Source organism: Pleurodeles waltl, chromosome 12, assembly GCF_031143425.1.
Source record: "Pleurodeles waltl isolate 20211129_DDA chromosome 12, aPleWal1.hap1.20221129, whole genome shotgun sequence".
NCBI classification, from domain to species: Eukaryota; Metazoa; Chordata; class Amphibia; order Caudata; family Salamandridae; genus Pleurodeles; species Pleurodeles waltl.
Window position 1 is genome coordinate 432,497,146 of NC_090451.1, and position 25,665 is coordinate 432,522,810.

General features: G+C 44.3%; 1 protein-coding gene across 1 annotated transcript in view; it reads right to left on the reverse strand.

The window, feature by feature from the left end:
* Nucleotides 1-25,665, reverse strand: part of LOC138267136 (polycystin-1-like protein 2) — an 835,832-nt gene that overhangs the window by 587,878 nt on the left and 222,289 nt on the right. The window contains exon 10 of the mRNA XM_069215990.1: nucleotides 21,086-21,212. Within this exon, the coding sequence (XP_069072091.1) occupies nucleotides 21,086-21,212 (127 nt within the window). The remainder of the gene's footprint in view (nucleotides 1-21,085; nucleotides 21,213-25,665) is intronic.

Below are 25,665 nucleotides of genomic sequence, written 5' to 3' on the forward strand. Positions count from 1 at the left end.
CTCGCTGTTCTCCTCCATAGGCACCGTCCGCTGGGGCATGTGAGGAGATGGCGGCATCCTCTGGTGTACAGACCGCTGGTGGACCTGTCGACAATGGAGGAGCGACGTGTGATCATCACCTACAGACTTGATTGTACCACAATCCTGGAACAGTGTGCCCAGTTGGAGCCAGACCTGATGTCAGCTATCCGCCATCCCACAGGAACCTCCCCTCAAGTGCAGGTGCTGTCAGTACTCCATTTCCTAGCAAGTGGGTCTTTTCAAACCACGGTGGCCATAGCATCAGGGATGTCCCAACCTATGTTTTCCAGCGTGTTGTCCAGAGTGTTGTCTGCCCTGCTGAAACACATGCGCAGCTACATCGTTTTCCCTCAGGTGGAGGATTTGCCTACAGTGAAAGGTGATTTGTATGCCCTGGGACATATCCCCAACATAATAGGTGCCATTGATGGGACACATGTGGCCTTGGTACCCCCCGCAGGAGTGAACAGGTGTACAGAAACCGGAAGAGTTACCATTCCATGAATGTTCAGATGGTGTGTTTGGCAGACCAGTACATCTGCCATGTTAATGCAAAATTCCCTGGCTCAGTGCATGACGCTTACATCCTGCAGAATAGCAGCATCCCTTATGTGATGGGGCAACTTCAGAGGCACCGGGTGTGGCTATTAGGTGAGGTCATGGACCCAATACAGTGGTAATAGTTGTCTGGGTCTGTGGATATCCCTATAAGTTAGTGTGTGTCTAACAGTTGTCCCTCGCCATTTGCAGGTGACTCTGGTTACCCCAACCTGTCATGGTTACTGACCCCAGTGAGGAATCCCAGGACAAGGGCAGAGGAACGCTACAATGAGGCACATGGGCAAACTAGGAGGATTATAGGGCGGACCTTCGGCCTCCTGAAGGCCAGGTTCCAGTGCCTCCATATGACAGGTGGTTCCCTATTCTACTCACCAAAGAAGGTATGCCAGATCATCGTGGCCTGCTGTGTGCTTCACAACTTGGCTTTGTGACGACAGGTGCCTTTTCTGCAGGAGGATGGTCCAGATGGAGGTCTTGTGGCAGCTGTGGACCCTGTGGACAGTGAAGACGAGGAAGCAGAAGAAGAGGACATCAACAACAGGAACAGAGTTATTCTGCAATACTTCCAGTGAGACACAGGTAAGAAGACAACACTGCCTGTTACATCTGATTTATATCTACTGCCTATCTACTGTCTGTCATTTTCACCCAGTGTATGGTCACTGAGTTGTCACTTTCCCTTACGATTTCACAGATGTGGGTCCCACTGTGTGACATCTGCTTTGTTTCCTCATGGACTGGAGCTGTGTGACATAGGTATGTTGACATTACATTTGAAAGAGCATTTGCCACTGTAATTGCTAATACACTATTTCGAAATCACAGACAGACCCCTGATTGTTTTGTGCTTTAAGGGTGTTTATTTAGGTGCTCAATATTGGAGGGGGTTGTAAAATGGTGATGAGTGATGGTGGAAGAATGTCCATGGCAGAGTCCAGTCTATTAGTCTCACAGGTGCATTGTCCAAAGGGGCATAGGAAGTGGAGCTGGGGCAGTTTAAGGATGGACAGGGTGACAAGGTGGGACAAAAGGATGACAATCAGGGTGGTCTCATTTCTTGGCGGGGGTCTTGGCATTGTTCTCTGTCTTTGTCCTGGATCTCAGGGACTGTTTGCGGGGTGGTTCTCCCTCTGCAGGGGGTGGGGTGCTGGTGTGGTGGTCCTGTAGCGGTGCCTCCTGTCCAGTAGCGCCGACGGAGGTGGTGGGCAGTTCATCGTCCAGGCTAGTGTCAGGGGCCCCTTGTTGTGCCACAGTGTCCCTCCTGGTGCTCACGAGTTCCTTCAGCACCCCTACAATGGTGCCCAGGGTGGAATTGATGGATTTGAGTTCCTCCCTGAAGCCCAAATACTGCAGCCGCTGGGTCTCCTGAAACTTGGCCAGTACCGTTGCCATCGTCTCCTGGGAATAGTGGTAGGCTCCCATGATGTTGGAGAAGGCCTCATGGAGAGTGGGTTCCCTTGACCTGTCCTCCTCCTGTCGCACAGCAGCCCTCCCAGTTCCCCTTTGTGCCTGGGCCTCTGTCCCCTGAACCGTGTGCCCACTCCCACTGCCCCCAGGTCCCTGTTGTTGTTGGGGTGGTGGGTTAGCCTGGGTTCCCTGTAGTGGTGGACACACTGCTGCTTGACGAGTCCTGGGGACAGAAGTATGGGCCCGCTGGGTGGGTGCTGTGCTGGTGTTTCCAGAGGGGGGAAGCTCTGTAGTGGCTTGTGCCACTGTGAGGGGAACCGACTGTCCCGAGGTCCCGAGGTCCCAGATGGGCCGGGCTGGTCATCTATATCCAGTTGGACAGAGCTGCTGACATCACTGTGGGCCTCTTCGGTGGGTGGAGGGGACATATCTGGACCCTCCTGTCCAGTGACATTGGGTAGGGGTCCTGCAGGGGTGTAAAAGCATGATTATTGCATCTGTGGGTGCCATGGTGTGCAATGGGTGGGTGACCGTGTACCCCAGTGCTTGCATTCCTGTGTAGGACCTTGTGTGATGATGGGTTAGGGGGGTGTATGGGTATGTGCAGTGGCCATGCTTTGGTGATGGGTGTCCATGCTTAGGTGTTGCATGCAGGGCTTGGTTTTGGGATGTGTGGTTTGTGATATTGGGACATGTGTGAGGAGTTGGAGTGATGGGGGTGAGGGCGAGGGTAGGGGTATGTGATGGCATGCAGGTTGGGTGGGGGATGAAGTAGTAAAGATTTGACTTACCAGAGTCCATTCCTCCAGCTACTCCTGCAGGGCCCTCAGGATGCAGTATAGCCAATACTTGCTCCTCCCATGTTTTAGTTGTGGGGGAGGAGGTGGGGGACCGCCGCCAGTCCTCTGAACCGCTATGTGGTGTCTTGAGACCACGGAATGCACCTTCCCCCGTAGGTCGTTCCACCTCTTCCTGATGTCATCCCTAGTTCTTGGGTGCTGTCCCACTGCATTGAGCCTGTCCACGATTCTGCACCATAGCTTCATCTTCTTAGCTATGGAGGTGTGCTGCACCTGTTATCCAAATAGCTGTGGCTCTACCCTGATGATTTCCTCCACCATGACCCTGAGCTCCTCCTCAGAGAACCTGGGGTGTCTTTGCAGTGCCATGGCGTGGTGTGGGTGATGTGTGGGGTGGTGTGTGTTGTGATGTGTGGGGTGATATTTAGAGGTGTGTTGTGTGAGGTGCGTGGATGTTATGTGAGTGATGGTGTTGAGTGCCTGTGGATGCTAGTTTGTAGATGGTGGTGTCTCTCTCTGGCCTTCAGTCGCAATTGTGGTCGTAGGGGTTTGTGGGTGATGTGGGTGTGTGTTTTATATCGTATTGGGTGTGTGGGAGTAATGTGTGCATGTGTATCAGGTGTGTGTATTTAGATTTGTCCAATGTGGTAATGTTTTGTAAATGTGTGTGTATTTTGAGCGTGGCAGTGTGTACCGCCAATGGAATACTGCGGTTGAAAGACCGCTGCATGGATTTGTGAGTTGTGATAGTGTGGGCGTATTCCTGTTGGCGTGCCGGTGGAGGTTTTGTTATCGCCAGTTTATCACTGACTTTTGGTGTGGCGGACTTGTGTGGGTGTCTATATTTTGGCGGATTCTGGGCTTTGGCTTCGGGCTTTGACCGTGGCAGAATTCCGCGACCGCGGCAGTGTGTTGGCGGTCTTCTGCACAGAGGTAAGCGCTTTTACCGCCAATGTTGTAATGACCCCCTAAATGTAAATACATAAAATAACTATTAAACAATAAAACAATCTACATAATTAATAATAAATCAAATACTTAATTAAAAGTAAAAAAATAAATAATTAAATTAAATTAGTTATAATTTAATTTACTTCTCACTGAATTCCCCTACAAACTCAACAACCTGCTACCAAATTATAAATTACTAATTCAGTTAAAAAAATAAATGAAATACATTAAACATTTTAAATCACAAACTATACTTTGCAAAATAATAGCAATTATGCTCACAACAATAACATCTACAATTACTACAATATATATTAAACTAATTAAAAACAATAACTGTTTCAAACAATATTACTTACCTAAAAATGATATTCATCTGTGCTAAGCTAATTTTGTACTGACAATGATCTTGACACAATATCAAGGTATCACAACATTAAAAGCTCAATATTTTGCACAAATACCTTTCTGGGATGGGTGAAAAAGCAGAGTTCTCTGGCCACTTACCCCCACAAAACTCACAAAATATCATGTGCCCTCTGCTGGTCACTGAGCAATGTTGTGGTGACGTGCGAAAGAATTCAGGATCTGAATAGTCTTTTTAAGGTGCTTCTCTCAGCATCTACACTACAGCATTTACATGTGATATTGGTACGTCTTACATGTCTTATCATCTCAGAGCAGGCGATAAGTTCTGAATTCCGAATGGCCCTCAAGTCCTGGCTGTTCGAATAAGCCTCCACGACTTGAAATCACCTGGATACTCTACCGGGTGATTAGCCACGCTTTATAAATCCTGATTAATTGATTGATTGGTGAGTAGAAAAGACATTGCTACGTGTGTTGTTACATATGTTTTTATAGTGCACTTATTGGTCCTGGCCGCTCGATATACCTCTGTAAAAAACTTTTTATTTTCCTATCATTAGAGAAATAATTGAGCTTTGGTAGAGATTGCTAATCCATTTATAAATGGTGGTGTGTTGCAGTGACAATATAATATTTCAGGAATCATGAGACCTATATACTTCATTTTGGTGTCCAAATATAGGTTTTGGAGGTCAGTAATCTTATATAGATAGAAAATATCTCCTAAGAACAACCATCTTGCCATTTTCCAAAATGACGGCTCTATAATGATGTGTTTTAGTCATCATATTGGTAATTTGTTTTACTATTGTTTTTGTTTCAGGTTTTCCGTTGATTCAAATTCGTAAACATGAGTGAAGCAGGAGGTAGCAGAGGATCTTTACCTCCTGACAGAGAGTTGCTAACTACACAATCTGACTACTCCTTCAACAAAGAAAAATGTGTTGTATGCCAAACTCATCGGAAGGAAAGCTAACATCAACTGTGGCTGGACAGAAGGAAGTTCGAGTTACTGAAGAAACACAGCAAGACAAAGTTCAGAAACGATTGAAACTGATGGGTGAAGAGGATCAAATATTTTATCATTGTAACAAGACGTGCAACAAGTCATATACAATGGAAAAAAAATGGAAAAAATTGACAAAAATAGCAGAAACCAGTGAATCACAACAAGAATCTGAGTCTTCTGAGAAGGCGATGATAACCAAACCCAGTGCATCCACTTAGAAGATCAATGGCTACCTCTTGTCCACTTCCAACAACTGATCAGAAATGTGTTATCTGTGGTCTAGCCAGAACAAGGCCCAAAGTGCTTGAAGAAAGAACAAAGTACAGAGTAGGTGAGTCTCAAAGGGCAAACATGTTTTTATCTGCAGTTAGTTTCTTCCAAGATGAATTGTTCACCCAAGTAGCTGATTTCAACAGCAAGGTGAATGTATTTGCAGCGGTTTTGTATGTCCACCCGTACTGCATGAGTGAATACATGCAAAAACATTAATGTACAATGAGCTCCCAGCAGCAATGTTACCTCGAGCCCTCTGTTGAGTCTGCACTCTTTGAAATAGCAAATGAAGTTTTAAAGCCAGTCTTGAGTTCTGGCTACGGGTTCACACTAGGTGAGATCAGAGAAATAATGGTCAACATTGATGAAATTGTATTGATCCATGATAATTACATTAAGATTTTTCTGGTGAGAATGTTCAATGACTGAATTTGTTTGATGTGACTCCTGAAGTTCTTGCTGTCAAAATAAGATAACAAGATGCAGTAAAATTAGCAGGAACCATTTTAAGAAACATCCTGAAGGATTTAGATTTAGGATTAAATGACAGATTTTGCGATGCCCCAGAGCTCCACAAATCAGGGGAGTCAAGAAGAATGACTTATGTTGTCAACATTTGTACATCATTGTTTAATATCAGTGAAGCAAAACTGTTTCAAACTAAAGTTCTTGAGTTCAGAACAGATGCCAACAACATTGATGATGGCTTTCAAGATTTAAGGGAAGACAATAAGCAAAGAAGTGGAAGAAAGTCCCATGAACCGACAGTCTTATTCTTAAGCTCTGGTACACATGATGATAGCTCTTGCAATCTATGACAAGTGAAAACGTAGAGAGCTACTCACTTAAATGAACAGGATTGGTGTGTCAAAAAATTATAATAACATAGTACGGAGCAGGAACTTGCTAGCAGCACATGCTGTAAAATCTTGAAAATCCGATAGCACACCTCTTCTGAGTCACTTTACCAGGAAAGGATTTACAATTGCTGGTCTTGATAATTTTGATTTTGAAGACAGCTCATCTTTGTCTGGAATGTCCAGCACACATGATACTGCCATTGTACTTTTTCAAGACTGTGCCAATAAAGTAGCTGCTGAAAAACAAGCTGTGTCAGCTATAGGTGTTAACAAACAAAGCTGCAAACTTATAACCCAACTGCCTTGCCAATGTGTGCAAAATCCTTTCAAACCATCAACATGTCCCAATCAACCAGAAAGTTTCAAAGTTGCTGAGGACATGGATCTTCTACCTTATGCTGCTGTCCGCAAAGCTGATCTAACTGATTTTATCATATCACTTATTTGGTGTGGACTGACGGATGAAGAGAAGCCAGTTCCTCCGTGGGCTGGAATTCATGCTCTGATCTCCCAGAATACCATCCCACTGAAGAAGGTTGGGTTTATACCAGTAATACCATCTCCAGTCTCAAATTATGCAAAAGTAGATACAGTTCTAAACAGTTTCCAAAATGTGTGTGCTCAGCTTGATGACCAGCTTATCCTGCCAATTGTCTGCGATGAAGGTGTTTTCTGCACGGTAGCTGACATTTTTATGAGAAATCCTGTAGAATGTGATGATCTTTATCCAATGATGGGTATTTTCCATATGACAAAAGTTGTGTTGCGGTGTATAGGAAGTTATCTCAGTAGATGTGGCATAGACGATACACTTATTGAGCCTGAAATCTTTTGAAGCAAAACTGTCCAGTCAGTATTGAGTGGAACTCATTTTGTTTGTTCGTTACAAGGTATGCTCCTCATATCTGAGCCTATTGAAACATTGCATTGAAATGATTTCTGCAACAAGAATGACAAATTATATTTTGCATATCTTATCTCAGAAGTGAACAAGTCACAGGGTGCATTTCATTTAAAAGACATAATGCAAAGCCAGGCAATGTTCAATACACTCTGTTCATAATCAGAAAACCTGCAAACTAAGTTTTTAGAGTTTGTCAAAGAAATTGGAGAAAAATCAAAACTTTGCAAATACTGGGAAAATGTTTACATATGATAGCTCTAGTGAAAGCTTTGGTACATGCTGATTGGGAATGTGATTGGGATCTGCATGAGAAGACTGTGGAGTCACTGATTATTGTGTTTCACAAATTTGATTGCATAAACTACCTGAGATATGGGACCTGGTATTTGGAAAGAGTGAAGATGCTAGAGGTGGAAAAACCAAACATTTTGAGAAAACTCATCCAAAGACATTTTGTGGTGAAGACAGAGGTAAGGTTCAATGCTGTGGTTCCAGATATGAAACTGGAACAGATGTTCCAGAAAAACTTCAAGGGAATTGTTGGTCAGACACGTAAAAATGAATAGGTTGCTCAATAGCAGCTAGTTTACCATGAAGTCATTTCTATTTGCTAAGTTTTCAGAGAGATGACACATTTAACATTAATGGACCATTGTGAAACTGTTCCTTAGCATGGAACTGTAGGAAAGAGAGGGGACTGTTTTAATAAACATGTTGACAGTCTTCTTCATTTCATGCAGCAAGGAACCCATTTGAAATAAGCCTGTGAGACTACACAACTTTGTGACCATACAATATATGGATAATGATAAAGACACATCTGCAACATGTCCTGGAACATTGATCAAAACTATACGCAGAACTGAATCAGGAGAGAATTGTACTGAAAGAGAAAAATCTGTTTAACATAAACATTAAAGTTACATTTCCACACTTAAATTGCCATGGTAAGAACTGCACATTGTCAATGACAAGTATCTTGAAGGACCTGTCAAAGAATGTAAGAGAATCAGACGAATGTCTACAAATGGAACAATTGATCTTGCCTGCATCAAAAATTTGACACCTATAACTTTGCAACTTGACATTGCTGATGCATCATTGAACACTGAATTTCCAATTGTTGCAAGTGGAATAATTGGCAATTAAGAGTTGATGCCTGCAGAGATACATTCAAATGGGTCATATTGTTCAAGAACTTAACAGCAAGTTGGCGGAAGCTGACCTTTGTGTTGTGCCACTTGTTGAGTGGGCTGTTCCAATCGAGTCATTATACTGTCAAATGTTACAGATGTTATTATTGTGCTACTTAGATTTGTTGTAATGTTCATAAGTCAAGGATTGTCAGAGTAATGGATATGTTATGGAACAGGCAAGAAAAGACACTTAAGGCCTAATTCTGAGTCTGGTGGTCCGAGGACCGCCAGACTTGCGGTGAAGGTCAGACCGCCACATAATGACCCTGACGGGCATACCCACAAGGGGACTGCTGTCCCCGCTGGTAACATAGTTCCCGATGTGGTGTCAGCGGCCTGAGTTGTACTCAGCCATGGTGGCGCTGAACTCAGAGCCACCTGGCTGATTGTAACCCCACTTTCTGTCAGCCTTTTTATGGTGGGGCCTTGCCATGAAAAGCCACAGGGGGAGCCTACACTGCCCATGCACAGGACATGGGCAGTGCATGGGCCCCCCTGTCCAGCACCCTTTGAATGTTTTGCACACAGTGCACATTCCGGGGAGCTGGAGTGCTAGGATATTGGCCTCGGCTCCCATAAAGAAGCTGAAGACAATATCCTACCACTGTTCCTGACGGTCAGCCCAGCGGGAACACATACTACAATGTTTCCACCAGTCAGCTCAGCGGGAACATTTGAGTACTCTTGGGGGGGCACCAATGCCATGGCGGTGGCATCCATCACACAGACTTTGGTGGTTCTGTGGTGGGACCACCAAAGTCGTAATGAGGCCCTTAATCCCACTTCATATTCTGTACACGAACCTGATCCAGAGATGCCCAGTGTTCTTATCAAGGCACATATTCCTACGGGTGATAACACTATGAGTAAAATTGGAACAAAGCTTTAACTGCTGAACCTGTGAAGTTTCTAGAAGGATGTGCTGAAACAGAAGAAGAATGTGACTTTAAAGATGTAGAAAAATACCTTGCGCATGTGGGGAAAAAGAGTTCTGATTGTCACACATTTAATGATCTTCGGTACAGTGATTTCAAGAGATCAGACCCATTGAGTGACCTTCCACGGACGTCATATTCTGTGCGTGGACATGTTAAAAGAGCGTTCTACTTGATCAAAAGACATAAATGTTTTGGATCATGCATGTGTAGAGAAAGATCTGTGTGATTTGGTTGTGAAGATATTGATGGGGTGCTAAAACCTATGAAATTTCTAAAGTCTCTACCCAAAGAACTTACACATACATATACTTGCAAAACCTGTGCTACAAAAAGATGCCTATATGTTCTTCTCAAATGTTCAACAATCAGCAAATGTACGACGAGAACTTGCCAAAACAAATATATAAAGTGAACTATGAAAATGTGTCTAAAACAGGAGTTATAAACATTATTTTTTTCATATTCAAATCTTAAACCTTGTTTGAAATATACATACCCATCCATAAAAAGGGTGATAGATCTTTGCCCTGTAATTATAGACCTATCAGCTTATTATACTTTGTGCAAAGAATCTTCTGCCACTGCCTTCAGGGGAAGATCCAGGATTGGATATCTAACCATGACATTCTCAGCCCTCTACAAGCTGGGTTTCATGCAAAACTTTCCACTATTGACCAAGGTCCTCATTTCGACCTCGGCGGTCTTTTTTCAAGACCGCCAAGGTACCGCCGTGCTGAAGACCGCCAGTGAAGGCGGTTTTCCGCATGGCGTATTATAACTGCTGGCAGCCCTCCGTCCTTTTTTGGATGGAGAGCCGCCACCAGCCATTCTGGTGGTCGGCGGGGAAGTGAAGGTTGCTCCACCTTCACCGCCCCTCATCAGAACACCACCCACCGAATCACGTCCCATGATTCGGTGTGGCGGTGTTCTGGTGATGGGGAGCTGGTGGCGGAGCAGCCCCCATGGATCCCGTCCCCTCCCGGAGGATCAACGGACAAGGTAAGTTGATCGTCCGTTAGGGAAGGGGGGTGTTGTGTGTTGTGTGCGTGCATGGGGGTGTGCGTGTGAGTATGTAGAGGAGGTGTGTGAGTGCATGGTTGCATGCGGGGAGTGTGTTGTGTGTATGGGAAATGTGTGCAGATCGGTCAGTGTGCATGTCTGTATGTGTGCGGGTATGTGTTATGTAGTGTATGTGTGCGTGTAGGGGTGTGTGTATGTGCAGGTTGGGGGTGGGGATGGGGAGGGGGTGTGTGTATGTGCATGTTGGGGTTGGGGGTGGGGAGGGGGGTCCTGCCACATTTGGGGGGTGGCAAGTGGGTATGGGGGAAGGACTCGGGTGGGGGGGTGGGGTGGGTGAGACCCCTATCATGTTGGTATGCAGGGCCCTGATACCGTGGAGAAGTGGCGGATGACCATGGTGGTAACACCGCCATGGTCATAATTCCATTTTTTTTCTGCCAGCCTATTGGCGGTCTTACGGCCACTTCTCCCCCGTCCCCCAGGGTTGTAATAAGGGCCCAAGTCTTTAGATTCCTGCTCCTATATTGGAAAATTGTCTTAATTGGCAAAGGAAATCTTTACATTGCTTTTGTGGATCTAAAATCTGTGTTTGATTTAGTACCTCGCAACAAGCTACGGAAGTCTTTTTTTGTCTTGGCAATGCCCCCCCACCTCCTTTCCTTATTAATAGGTCTCCATGAGGACACTTATGCAGGCGTCAGGTGGGGGGATCAGGGGAAGCTTACTGACAGAATCCCAGTACAAAGGGGAGTACGACATGGATGTGCCCTTGCTCCAACTTTTTTGTTATTGTCCCCTTTTAGCTATGGTGGTGGCAGAAGCACAATGAATAGGTGCACGTAAAGTTTTCGTATTGATGTTTGCAGATGACACTCTCTTAATCTCCAAAACCCCTGGTGATTTACAGAAACTCTTAAATTGATTTGATGAGTTCTGTCTCCCTTGGGGACTGGAGAGCATTACCTCCAAAACTAAACTGGTGCCGTTCAACACCTACAAGTCATACAAGGGGACATTAGTTCTTGGGGGTACACCGCTTGAAAAGGTAAAATCTTTTGGTTACCTTGGTTTAACAATATCTGAACATTTGTCTTGGAAATCCCATATCACCAAGGTGGCGTTGAAGCAAAAACAGTACACAGGATTCCTAGTCAAGGTCTTTAGCACCTTATACATTAAACCGATCTGTCCGGCACTCCAGATCTATGAGACTAAGGCTGTTAGCTCCACTTTATATGGTGCGGAGCTATGGGGCTATGTCAAAGTTCAAGAAATATCTGTAGTTGAACCAGAACGACGCAGCCTGACTTCCCGAGTGAAGAATCGACGCAGTGCTTGCCTTGCAGCAGAGAATTTGACGCATTGCCTACCGGATCGATGCACCGTCTGTGACTTCGTCCCGCACACCCAGGATTTCCATGCATCATCATTGGGTGTCCAAAAGATCCCCGCATCGCAGGAGGGAACCAAGACTGCGCACTGGAAATCGTCACAGCGTGGAAAGAAACAAAGCATCATCTGTGCCGCACCGGAACGTCCGCTGCCCACCCTTTTTTCCCATGCATCCTCTCCTCTGCAGTCTCCGTGCGTGTTATTTTTCAGGCAAACCAGGTACTTTGTGCAAACAAGAGACAACTGTTGATTTCTAAGATATAAGACTCTTTTTAAACTTGCAAAAGTGATATCACAACTTGTGCTTATTGAATCCTTATTGTTTTTTACCTTAATTTAACCAGATAAATGTCATATATTTTTCTAAACCTGTGTGGTGTATTTTTGTGGTGTGTTCACTGTGATACTGTATGATTTATTGCACAAATACTTTACACATTGCCTTCTAAGTTAAGCCTGACTGCTCGGTGCCAAGGATCATTTGGATTCTGTGTGACTTATCCTGACTAGGATTGTGGTCTCTTTATGTACAAAGGTGAATACCTCTGCCAACTAGAGACCTCAGTTCTAACATTCAGTAATTTATGCCTATAGGGTGCTACTATACACTAATCTGCTGGTGATGTGGGCTTGAGTGTTTGTTTTCCTGATTCTATTTAGATTTTTTGCAGCATCCTCAGGGTGTGGAAACAGTTGGCAGCGACGGAGTTGACCATGATGGTCATGTCTAGCTTTTTCACCATAATGATTTTGAGGTTTCTCGCTTTAGGGCTGGGAAGATGAGCATCCTAGGTCAGTCGGCTGCCAGGCAGCTTCCCATGGTGTAGTCTCCCTTCCAAAAAGCACGACTTTGGTCTTGTCCGTGTTGAGTTTGAGGCAGCTGGACTTCATCCAGATGGCCACTTCAGTCATGCAGGTCGAGAAGTTGATTCCTATTCTGGGCACCTTGTCCCAAAGGGACAGAATCACTTGCTTGCCATCTGCACAGGTGAATATGTTGATGCCGTTCGTTTGGATGACATCGGTCAGTGGGGTCATGTAGATCTTGAACAGGGTGGGGCTGAGTGAAGATCCCTCAGGATTCCACAGATGAGTTTACTGGCTTCTGACATGTACAGGGGCATGTGAACTGTATGAGCTCTTCTGGTAAGTAAGGAGTAAATCAAATTGGAGGTGAGCCGTTAGTTGGGAGAGGTATGCACCCTGTCCAAGTAAGGACCACAATCCTAGTCATGGTAAGTCACAACACAACCTAAATTATCCAGTGCTCACCCTTCAGTAGCTTGGCACAGAGCAGGCAGGTTTTCCTTAGAAGGCAATGTGTAAGTATTTGTACAATAACTCATCCAGTAACACTGACAACATCACAAAGAGTACTCTACAACAGCTTAGGGAAATAGATATTATTTATCTGAATAAAACAAGACCAAAACAACAAATAGCCACTAAGCATAATTCAAGATATCATTTTTTAGAGATTTAAGTAAGTCTTAATCCACAGGAATCAATGGATGTATCTCTTTAGCACAAAGTATCAGGGATGTGTCAAAAATAACGATGTGGGGGCCGCAGAGGAGGTGAGGTATCAGAAAATAAAGTAATGCATCAATTTTCTTGGCACGTTGGAGATGATGCTCGATTCTTTCCTCACGGGCAAGGTGATGCATCAATTTCCGGGCACGCAGCCTAGGTTCCTTACTGCAGTGCGGGGACAATTTGACACCCAGGGATGTTGTGTGGAAAATCCAGGCAGGCTGTGATGATGAAACAGGTGCTGCATCGATTCTGTAGGTGCTGCAGAGATTTTTAAGTAGCGAGACAGGTGCTGTGATGATTCTGCAAGCATTTTGGGGTGGATTTTCCCCCTTACGTGAAGTCTTTGATTGCCCTGAGATGTCCTAACAGGAGGTAAGCTGACAAGCCCTTGGAGATCATTTGTGGGGGGGGGGAGGCAAAGTCCTTCCAGCAGGGTCAGGGAGCAGCAAGCAGCAGGGCAACAAGTAGGAGAGCAGTCCTTCCAGAAAAGAAGTACAGATGAGTCATTTGGGCAGCACTGCAGTCCTTCTGACAGAGTCCAGTTGTAAGTACAGAAGTGTCTGATTTTAGGGGGTCAAAGACCCAGTACATGGACCTAAATGTGACTTGGAAGTGGAGGAGACTTCAAAGAGTAGTTCTGAAGTGCACCAGTTCCCCTTTCTATCCAGTCCTGTCTGCCAGGAGATCTGTGGAGGATTATCAGTTCTTTTTGTGAGGTCGGGCCACTAGTCTTTGAAGTGCAAGTGAGAGCTCATTCACCTTTCTTGCCCAGGAAGACCCATCAGTATGCAGATGCACCGGAGTGTCCTGTGTTTATGGGTGCCTGGGGGGAATGTACAAGGGGAGCTGTCACCCAGCACAGACGAGATGTGGTTTGGAGACAGGCAATAAGGCACAGAGAGCATAAGTGCAGAGAAATGTCTACTTTTTAAAGTGGCATTTCTAAAATAGTAATGTTAAATCCAACTTCTCCAGTTAGCAGGATTTCTAATTACCATTCCAGCCATACTAAACATGAGAATGTATGATGGAACAACAAATGCTGGAACCATGTATGCATGTGTTACCACGAAAACTTTAACCACGTATGCATTTACAATGATTTTTTGTTGTAAAACCATGCCTGGTAAAGGCATGTGTGGGAACGACATGCGTGGTTCTAGCATGCCACCCCCTACCTGCCCTAAGGCTCAGAGGTACCCCACCTCTAATACTAAAACTACCCCAACCCCCAACCCTAAATCAAAACTACCCCGGATACTTCCCACCCACCATGAGCCCTAAACCATTCCCCCACCTCTGCTACCCACCCTAAAAACAACCAACCCCCAACCCACCTAACCCCACCCCTAAAAACAAAACTACCCCAATACCCCACCCCCAAAAACAAAAGTACCCCGATCCCCCGCCCCCAAAAACCTAACTACTGTGATACTCCCACCCCACCCCCAAAACACAAACTACCCCGATCCCACCTCCCCACTCCTAAAAACCAAAGTACCCCTCTCCCCCACCCTCAAAAACCTAACTACCCCAATCCCCCCACCACCAAAAAAAAACTACCTTGATCCCCAACCCCACTCCTAAAAACCAAACCACCCTGCCACACCCCCAAAAACAAAAGTACCCCAAACCAAAACTACCCTTCCCTTAAAAACAGAACTACCCTGATCCCCTGCCCCTAAATCTAGAACTACCCTGATCCCCACCCCGCCCCTAACAAAGCAAACTATCCTGACCCCCCACCCCTGCCCCCAAACCCTTAATCCACTGCCCAACACCTAAAAACTACCCCCAACCCTGCCCCAACCCTACTTACCTGACCATGTTCTCTTCCGATCCACTCTGCCTTAACTACACATATGCGTTGTTCAGCACATGTGTGGTTAAGGCAGAGAAAAAGGCATTCATTGTTCCAGAAAGCGAAGTTACAGTTGCATTGCTCGCGAAATCGTTGTTTCAGAGTCGCTGTTCCAGACGTTTCCCCAAACATGACAATGACACTCCTTTCAGATCAGAAATTACGAATGAAAGGTATATAAGGGAATTCCAGTGCTGGCTTAAGAGAGGAGCAGGCTTCAGAATAGCGAAAAATGACTTTGGATGTTTTTCACTACCAGGAATTGTAAAACTTACAAGTACATATCCTCCCTTTTGCTTAAATAGCACCCTGCCTTGTGGGCTACCAAGGGCAAACCTTAGCAGTGTTTTATATATAATGAAAGGGTAGTTTAAGGCTTGGCAAGTAGTTTTAAATGCCAAGTCGAAGTGGCAGTGACGCTGCACACACAGGCATTGCAATGATAGGCCTGAGACATGGTTTAGGGGCTACTTATGTGGGTTGCTCAATCAGTGCTGCAGGCCAACTAGTACCATTACATTTACATGCCCTGAGCACATGTACTGCACTTTAATAGGGACTTACAAGTAAATGAAATATGCCTATTGGGTATGAACCAATGTTACCATGTTTAGGGGAGAGACCACAAGCACTTTAGCACTGGTCAGCAGTGGTAAAGTGGGCAGAGTCCTAAAACCAGAATAAACAAGATAAGAAAAATGGAGGGAGCCAGACAAAAAGCTGGGTAATGACCACCCTAAGGGTGTCAGGTCTAACATTGGTCTTGTGCATCATCTGAACAGGGTGAAGTGGAAGTCTCTGTTGAAAACAGCTAAGAGGTCAAACATGATGAGGGCTGCGGTATCTCCTTGGATGAAAATCATCTGGATGTGGTCTGCAGCTGTGATGAAGGTGGACTGGTGGTGTGATTAGGTCAGAACCCTGACTGCGTGGCATCTAGGAGCTGGTGTTCAGCAAGGCGATCTGCAAGTTGTCTGTTGATAGCTTTTTCTGTCATCTTGGCTGGGTACAGTAGTAGGGATATTGGAAGGTAGTAAAGCTTGGTTGCTTCTGCAGAAGGTTTCTTTAGGAGTACATTGACTGCTAGGTGTTTCCAGGCTTCTGGGAAGATGGCTATGATGCTGGAGGTGTCAAGGATGCAGGTTAATGGTTGACTGATCAGGGCAGATCCCTGTTTGTAGATGTGGTGGTGGCAAGAGTCTGCTGTGGCCCAACTGTAGCATAACCATATATTCACTACTTCTGACCAGCAATGTACAAGTTCCAAGTTAAAACACAACATAAGGTAGTAAAGCGTGGTTGCTTCTGCAGAAGGTTTCTTTAGGAGTGCATTGACTGCTAGGTGTTTCCAGGCTTCTGGGAAGATGCTGTGATGCTGGAGGTGTCAAGGATGCAGGTTAATGGTTGACTAATCAGGGCAGATCCCTTTTTGTAGATGTGGTGGTGGCAAGAATCTGCTGTGGCCCAAGTGTAGCATAACCATATATTCACTACTTCTGAGCAGCAATGTACAAGTTCCAAGTTAAAACACAACATAAAGTCATAGTGAAATAGAAGCATAACACTATATTGAAGTCTGATGCACTCCATTCTATTTCTCTTTCGTTTGCTGCTTCTGAGCAGATAAGTATCACATGTTTTTTTCTTAAACAATATAGATATTGTTAATTAGGTATTGTTTCTAATTAGAGCAGATAAGTATCACATGTTTTTTTCTTAAACAATATAGATATTGTTAATTAGGTATTGTTTCTAATTCATATAACTTTGTTGTTTATGTTTACCCAACTGATGGAGAAACAGTTGGTTAATTTACTAAGAATATATAATATATACAATTTTATCATTGGAATGCCTGAGCGATTTTTCGATCTGCCCCAGATTATGTTTTAGAAATAGATTCAAGTAACCTAGGTTTGTGATCAAGGTTGGATGCAGAGGTGACAGGAGGAAAGTGGAGTTGGTACATCTGGGCACTTTCGTGCATGGAAAGGGATTTGGATCCTGTGGAGACGGATGAAATTATGATTGTAAACTTTGTATCAGAACTATATGTTTCAGATATGAGTTATAGAACAATGAATTGCTATAGATCAGCAATAGCTGTGTGACATTCTCTTTTAGATGGTTTATCTATGGGAAAAGTCCAATAATATGTAGAGTGATGAAGGGGATAAGAGTTAAGAAACCATCTGTGGCAAGGTATAAGACACTTTGGGATGTTAATTTGATTTTCTCATTACTTAATGAATGGCCAGGTAACAAGTATTTGACTGCCAAATGATTATCATGGAAGTTACCAACCTTACTATGTATGATTCCATTTAAAAGAGCTTCGGGCATGAGAGCTTTGGAAGTGACAAATAGATTTTGTCGACCGCATGGTGTGATGTTTGAGATAAGGAAAAGAACTAAAACTGACCGAAACTTTTTCTATCTGATATTTGATGAGCATCCAAATTTGTGTGTGATAACATGTATTAAGGAGTATGAAGGAAGAATGAGTGAGCATAGGAGTGCAGGAGTAGATCAATTATTCATATGTTACGTAAGACCATATGGTGCAGCGTCTACAGCAATGATTGCAAGATTGGTGAAGAATACAATGAGTGAAGCAGGAGTGGATCTAAATATGTTTAAAGCACATTTCATAACAGAAGCAATAGCATTAAAAGTTTTAATGCAGGAGGTAGTCTAGGAGATCTTATGAAGGCAGCAGATTGGTCAAATAATGAAGTCTTTAGGACATTTTATTTCAGACCAGTAGGACATGTTGCAGGCCTAGCGATGACAGACATTACACAAGCATAATGCTATCCTCCCATCTTGACATAAAATGATGATTGTCAAAGGTCAACTCTATAGAGAATCATGATTTTATCAAAGACTGGGGGCTAGCATTATACCACCCTCCCACACTTGGAGGAGAGGTGAGTTTAAGAATTATGATTATAAAGATGAACTGCATTAGTGTTCATTAACTGATTATACTTATATTAAAAGATAATTCAGTTGAGACTTTGTAAATGGGAGAACATTTAAATATATATATATATATATATATATATATATATATATATATATATATATATATATATATATATATAATTTTTAGAATCACAATATGGTCCTCATGCTGGTTGCTGTCTACTGCATGGTGATGGCTTTTTATGTGGTCTTCATCTTCGTTCTAGCTTGCAGTGCCTCTTGGTTGTTCTGACTTCTTCTGTATACTGGTCAGTTTGCTTATGTACTCTTGCCGGTTGGATTAGTTTGTGAGTAGGGGGGAGTCAGTACAATCTGAGATCAAATTGTTGAATTGGTTGGTGTCTCTAGTTATGTCTTTGTTGTTTTAAGGTTGGTTCTCATGGAGGGTGTGGGCCCAGTCTGTTACCATTCTGTTGTTGCATCTGCGGTGGGCCGGTTTTGTTGTGGTGGCTCTTTTGTGGTAGGGGATGTTAATTTTGAAGTGAACTTTGGCATAGTCGGTCCAGTGGTTGGTGTGGGTGAGTTGACCTTGTTAAAAAAAGCAAAGATGAGCTCCACGGTGTGTCCAGTGGCGTGTGTTGGTATGGTGATGTGTTGGGTCAGTCTGAGGTTCCTGAGGCTCTTGATGAGTGCGGCTGAGTTGGGGTAGGTGTGGTCTTCCAGGTGAAAGATGAGGTCTCCAAGAATTATGTAGGCTTTTGGAGGTGATGGTGAGTGGGGTGACGAAGACCACAATGTTGCTGGTGAAATTTGCTCAGGGTCCAGCTGGGGAGTAGACTAAGGTCCTGTCCAAGTTTGACATGTAGGTGCTCCATGTAGGTGGTCTTGTTATCTGTGGTGGTGGTGCAGCTGATAGTTTCTTTGAAGTTCATAGATATTCCTCCTCCTAGGTATGTCTTGCCTGGTGATACTTGTATCCGGCTAGGATGGCTGTGGCGATGTCTGGTGTTGAAGCTGGGGTCAGTCATGCCCCTGTGAGAAAAAGAAAGTCCAGGGATGTGTCGTACAGTAGGTCGCAGATCACTGTGGTGTGTTTGCTGAGTGATGGGTTATAGAGAAGCATACATGACAATATGGCATGTGGCAAGGGATGTGTGTTGATGTGCTGGGTGTTGTTGTACGGGTTGATGAGGGTGCCAGTGGGGTGGGTGAGGTGCTGCATGTGAAGCAGCAGTGGGTGCAGAAGAAGCCTCCTGTGTTATGTGGTGCAGCAGCAGTGTGGTGTTTGTCTGCCAGATTTGAGGGCCAAGAGGAGCACTGCTGAGTAGTGCTGGGATGTGGTAGGGCCAGGGTTCTTAGTGCTGGGTGCGGTCCAGGTGCGGGCGGGCACAGATAGGCTTGCCTTTCGCACCTTCATTGTGGCCACCATTAAATCACAGGAGGGCAGTAGGGGGCAGGGCTGGGGGTATCACGAGAGGCAGGAAAAAGTGGGATCAGGGCTGCAAGGAGGAGGGAGGACAGGCACGGGGCAAAGCTGGTGCGACAATGGGTGAAACGCACCCAACAGGCACAAAGGAGATGAGCAGGTACCAGAGAAGCTCATAAAGGAAAGAGAGAGTGTATGGAGAGTGGCACAAAAATAAAAAAAGGTGGTACAAGAGAGGCAGACAACAGAGTGGCCCAGAAAAAAAACGAGGCTTCAAAAGAGAGGTAGTCAACAAAGAGTGGCACAGAAATAAGATCAATAAGGCACAAGAGAGGCAGAAAATGGAGAGTGGCACAAAAGATACAAGTGGAGATGGACAGAGGTGCAAGGATTCAGATATAGGGTGCTAGAAGGGCAGGAGAGAGAGAGTGAGAGGATGGAAAAGAGAGAGGAGTAGGGAGAGTGGGAGATTCAGAAGGCGGAGCAAAGGGGGGCCTATAGGCACTGGAAACACTGAATCCACTTATATTTAGTTTCATGTGCAGGTCATAAGTTGATACATTCCAGTTCACACAAAGCTAAAACTAAATAAACTATCCCACTTGATTGTTTGCCAATTCTAGAAGTTTTGTTTTGAAGAACTAGCATCCAGCACTGATGGCCGTACATCCTACTTTATTTGCTCTGTATTCATTCTTTACATTCTGGGATTTTCTTTAGCATTTGCTGCCCTTCACATTATTGATTGTTGCAAGTCCTTCTGGTGTGTTAAACGTCATGATGAAGTATCATCACAAAATTGTGCCTCAGCCCTTTGGAAAAAGTATTTGGCTACGTTTGTATAGTGTTGGGTATATATACGCCATATGACCTTCCACAATCTCAAAGAATGAATACACTTGACCAAAAGGTGGAATGTCATCATGCATTTAGTATTGCCAGATTTCTAAGAATGGCAAAGAATCCAATCAAGGAGTCGATTTGTGAAAGCCACCTAACTTGCTATATATAGTAGGGTACACTGATCTTTATATGTTCAGCAGCACATACATGCATCTATCTACGTGAGGCTATGCAAGTCCAGTACTGGACACCCATCATTATTTACCTTGTGGTACACACCTATATTTGTAATTTCAGCATTGTATACACATCTTGTGTATCCTGTGGAGCACACCTATTGATGGATGTCCAGACATGCACACTTAACTCTGTGGGTCAAATAGATCATATCCATCACTCTATGGACTATAAAGAATGCATATCTTTGTGTGTAGCTTAGAGTGCAACTGCTTTTGTATATCAGGCAGGATGTATCAATCATTGTATGTCAAGTAGGGCAAATCTATCTGCATTACTTTCCTTCTTGAAACTGTGGTCTTCTAGTGCAAAAAACAAAATGCTTCTGTTTGCTACATGTTTTAAGAATTCAGTTACATTCGCCACCCTCTTCAAACGTTTTTTTTTATTTCTGTTGATTGACAAAAACAATAGATGAGATTGGGGACACACATTTCACTGTAAATAAATACACATCACAAATGTGGTTTTTCAACCCAGATTGTGATTAGAAGAGGACTACAAATAATGATCAGCAGTTGGTTTGACAGAAACATGACACAAAAATACCTACCACATGACCAAGTGAGGTTGTGTTGAGTACTGTCAGGCCAGCGAAGGGTCACAGTGGTGAAAGGATCAACATGTCGTCTTGGATCAATATGTATTCTGTGTCTTATTTTGCCACCTTCTTTTTGAGCCTGCAGAAGACAAATGTGCACCAGAGTTTGACCTTTTGATCCTGGAAATCCTACCTACCCCCTTAATTCAAGTAATTCCCTACTTGACATCTTCAGAAAAAACACCTAGCTATGGGGCTACGTGATCTCTCTTTATAGATGCCACTAAAATGGCAGGTGTTGAAGAAGCAACATTACATATACAGGTTGATGCAATTAAATGAAAGGGTTTACGCCTTATTGAACTCTTCACCCCTTAAAAGCCATGTATGTGCTACATTGAAAGTGTACGAAATAGAAACAGCAGAAAGAAAATGGAATAGCCAGGGTAGTGCCAAGGTTGCAAAAGGCACTGCTAGGGTATAAGCACTTGCCTGTGACTATCCCTTATTGAAATCCATGCTATTCCATTTTCGTCTACCAGTCCCCATTCCAGCCAGGTTCCTTCTTCAAACTCAGGTGACCTATATCCTATGAGAAAGCGTATTCCCTGCACCCCTTGCCTACTGTTTGTATAACATATACTATTGAAGGAACTATACACACACAAAAATGTGCACAAACAGACAATGGGGCTCATTCTGAGCCCAGCGGGCGGCGGGAGCCGCCCGCCTGGAGGGAGCCGCCAAATGACCGCACCGCGGTCAGAAGACCGCGGCGGCCATTCAGACATTTCCTCTGGGCCGGCGGGCGCTCTCCAAAAGAGCGCCCGCCGGCCCAGAGGAAATGCCCCTGCAATGAGGACGCCGGCTCAGAATTGAGTCGCGTAGTTGCAGGGGTGCGACGGGTGCAGTTGCACCCGTCGCGTATTTCAGTGTCTGCAAGGCAGACACTGAAATACTTTGCGGGCCCCCAGGGGCCCCGCGGCACCCCCTACCGCCATCCTGTTCATGGCGGGTTTCCCGCCATGAACAGGATGGCGGTAGGGGGTGTCTGAATCCCCATGGTGGCGGAGCGCGCTCCGCCGCCATGGAGGATTCCCCCGAGCAGCGGAAAGTCGGCGGGAGACCGCCGACTTTCCGCTTCTGACCGCGGCTGAACCGCCATGGTCAGAATGCTCGTGGGAGCACCGCCAGCCTGTTGGCGGTGCTCCCGTGGTCGGTGGCCCTGGCGGCCACCGGCCGCCAGGGTCAGAATGACCCCCAATATATTAAAAAACAACACATTCCGCTGCCTCCTGCGTTGCCTGGAGATCTCACATTGGGGACATAAAAACTGAACCATATAACAGTATCAATAAATACAGCACCCTTTCATTCCTCCATCTAAACTTCTTCTCTAGGACTACAGCTCTGAGTCAAGCCCGGGAGCATGTTTTTTCATCCACTTTAAATAGTGAACCCAGACAACATTTAAAAAAATATAAAAGAACACTAAAACCTATGTTCTTGCTTGTAATTTAATATACTAATGGTGCTGTGAGATCCCATATGATTTATTCATACCCAAACATACACAACCATATAAAAGATCAATAAATGTGTCCTATTGATGTAAATAACTTCACTTCCAGTAACTAAGCTATAATAGACAAAGCATTGTCATTATTCTTTTTTTATTCTTAAAGACAATTTGGGGGTTAATGAAATATGCCCCAAATGGCACTAGATAATTGGTTTCTGTTAACTTAGCAGACAACATTTTTGTGTTGTTGAACTGAAATTGAAATGCTTATAAAAAGGCAATGTGTTAAATATGCCTATGTGTTTGCCCTTCATGAACTCATATATGTGAACCTCACCTCCAGCCTCTTTCTAAAAATGATGCATGCCTACTGGTGTTGTGAGACCTAAAATAACGAGACTGCTGAGTTTTGGGTGGCAGCACCACCGAGTATGGGAAACTGAGTCCGATCCCAAACCGTGTGACAGAGGATGCCCTAACCTTTTTGGTTAGCTAGCAGCACCTCACAGATACCATAAGTTAAAGTGATTTGTGGCAGCCCATCGCATGACACTCTCATACCCCTCGGGGAAGTCGTGGTGGAAGCCGATCGTGCTCCGTTCTCTCAGTTACACAAGTCTTATACATGTAATGACAAGCAGAAGCATATCTTGGTTCAATAGGATTTATTGAAGCAAATGCATCCTGCGTAAAAAGGCATGAAGTGAAATTATAAGGATGATGAAACCAGACACTGTTACAATGGTGACCAAGAAAATGAAACATAAAAACAGTATCACCATATTTGTCACAATAGTATTGCCAATATTCCTACGCACACTACTAAGATTCCTACATGAGATCAAGTAGCAGTGATAGCCCTAATCCACCCATCTAGGCCCTGGAGTGTAGCGCAAGCCCCATACCTGTGTGGTAGGTAAAGGAGAGGTGGTTAGTCTGCTGGAAATCCTCCTCTGCAACAGAAGAGGAAGCACCAAGATTCTGCTGAAACTGCAAAGGCGACGGGCAGCATAAGATGGTGATCTGACTAGATGTCCCCTCTAAGGATACTAAGGCAGCCTGGTGTTTTAAAATAAACATTGGGCCTAATTTAAGAAAAGTGGGTCTGCACTCAGTGTTGTGTCACTTTTCTTGCTCTCCTTAGCGCTCCCCTAATGCCAACTATGTGTTCCATTTCAAAGATACAGAGCACCATGGCGGTAGTTAGGGAACAAGCGTCAAAAGTTCTGATGCTAGTTCAAAGCTTTGCAGGATTAGCATAAAAAATGTTGACGCTAATCCTGAAAGCCCATTGAAACCCATTGTAAACAATGGTGTACCTCCATTTATTGCCTGCTCCGAGCAGACATTAAAAGTGCAAAAAAAAATTACGCAAAGAAATCTCTTTGATTTCTTTGCGACATTTTTTGGGGCCCCCTGACAGGGTATCACCTTCTTTGCATACAATATGCCTAGTGCAGGCATAATGTAGCGCACAGGGTTACAAAGTGGCCCAATGCATGCAGTACGCCTTTTGTAAATTTGGCGTGGTGATTTTGGCCTTGTTGATCCACATTAGCATAAAAATAAAATGATGCTAATGTGGCCCAAGGAGACACTAGGGGCTCTTAAATCTGCCCCATTGTGTTAGTCTAGGAGCTGCCCTGATGTGACATTGTACTGTCTGAGCTGGTAACACCTGGGAACCTATCATACAGGGAGTGCAGAATTATTAGGCAAGTTGTATTTTTGAGGATTAATTTTATTATTGAACAACAACCATGTTCTCAATGAACCCAAAAAACTCATTAATATCAAAGCTGAATATTTTTGGAAGTAGTTTTTAGTTTGTTTTTAGTTTTAGCTATGTTAGGGGGATATCTGTGTGTGCAGGTGACTATTACTGTGCATAATTATTAGGCAACTTAACAAAAAAAAATATATACCCATTTCAATTATTTATTATTACCAGTGAAACCAATATAACATCTCAACATTCACAAATATACATTTCTGACATTCAAAAACAAAACAAAAACAAATCGGTGACCAATATAGCCACCTTTCTTTGCAAGGACACTCAAAAGCCTGCCATCCATGGATTCTGTCAGTGTTTTGATCTGTTCACCATCAACATTGCGTGCAGCAGCAACCACAGCCTCCCAGACACTGTTCAGAGAGGTGTACTGTTTTCCCTCCTTGTAAATCTCACATTTGATGATGGACCACAGGTTCTCAATGGGGTTCAGATCAGGTGAACAAGGAGGCCATGTCATTATATTTCCTTCTTTTATACCCTTTCTTGCCAGCCACGCTGTGGAGTACTTGGACGCGTGTGATGGAGCATTGTCCTGCATGAGAATCATGTTTTTCTTGAAGGATGCAGACTTCTTCCTGTACCACTGCTTGAAGAAGGTGTCTTCCAGGAACTGGCAGTAGGACTGGGAGTTGAGCTTGACTCCATCCTCAACCCGAAAAGGCCCCACAAGCTCATCTTTGATGATACCAGCCCAAACCAGTACTCCACCTCCACCTTGCTGGCGTCTGAGTCGGACTGGAGCTCTCTGCCCTTTACCAATCCAGCCACGGGCCCATCCATCTGGCCCATCAAGACTCACTCTCATTTCATCAGTCCATAAAACCTTAGAAAAATCAGTCTTGAGATATTTCTTGGCCCAGTCTTGACGTTTCAGCTTGTGTGTCTTGTTCAGTGGTGGTCGTCTTTCAGCCTTTCTTACCTTGGCCATGTCTCTGAGTATTGCACACCTTGTGCTTTTGGCCACTCCAGTGATGTTGCAGCTCTGAAATATGGCCAAACTGGTGGCAAGCGGCATCGTGGCAGCTGCACGCTTGACTTTTCTCAGTTCATGGGCAGTTATTTTGCGCCTTGGTTTTTCCACACGCTTCTTGCGACCCTGTTGACTATTTTGAATGAAACGCTTGATTGTTCGATCACGCTTCAGAAGCTTTGCAATTTTAAGAGTGCTGCATCCCTCTGCAAGATATCTCACTATTTTTGACTCTTCTGAGCCTGTCAAGTCCTTCTTTTGACCCATTTTGCCAAAGGAAAGGAAGTTGCCTAATAATTATG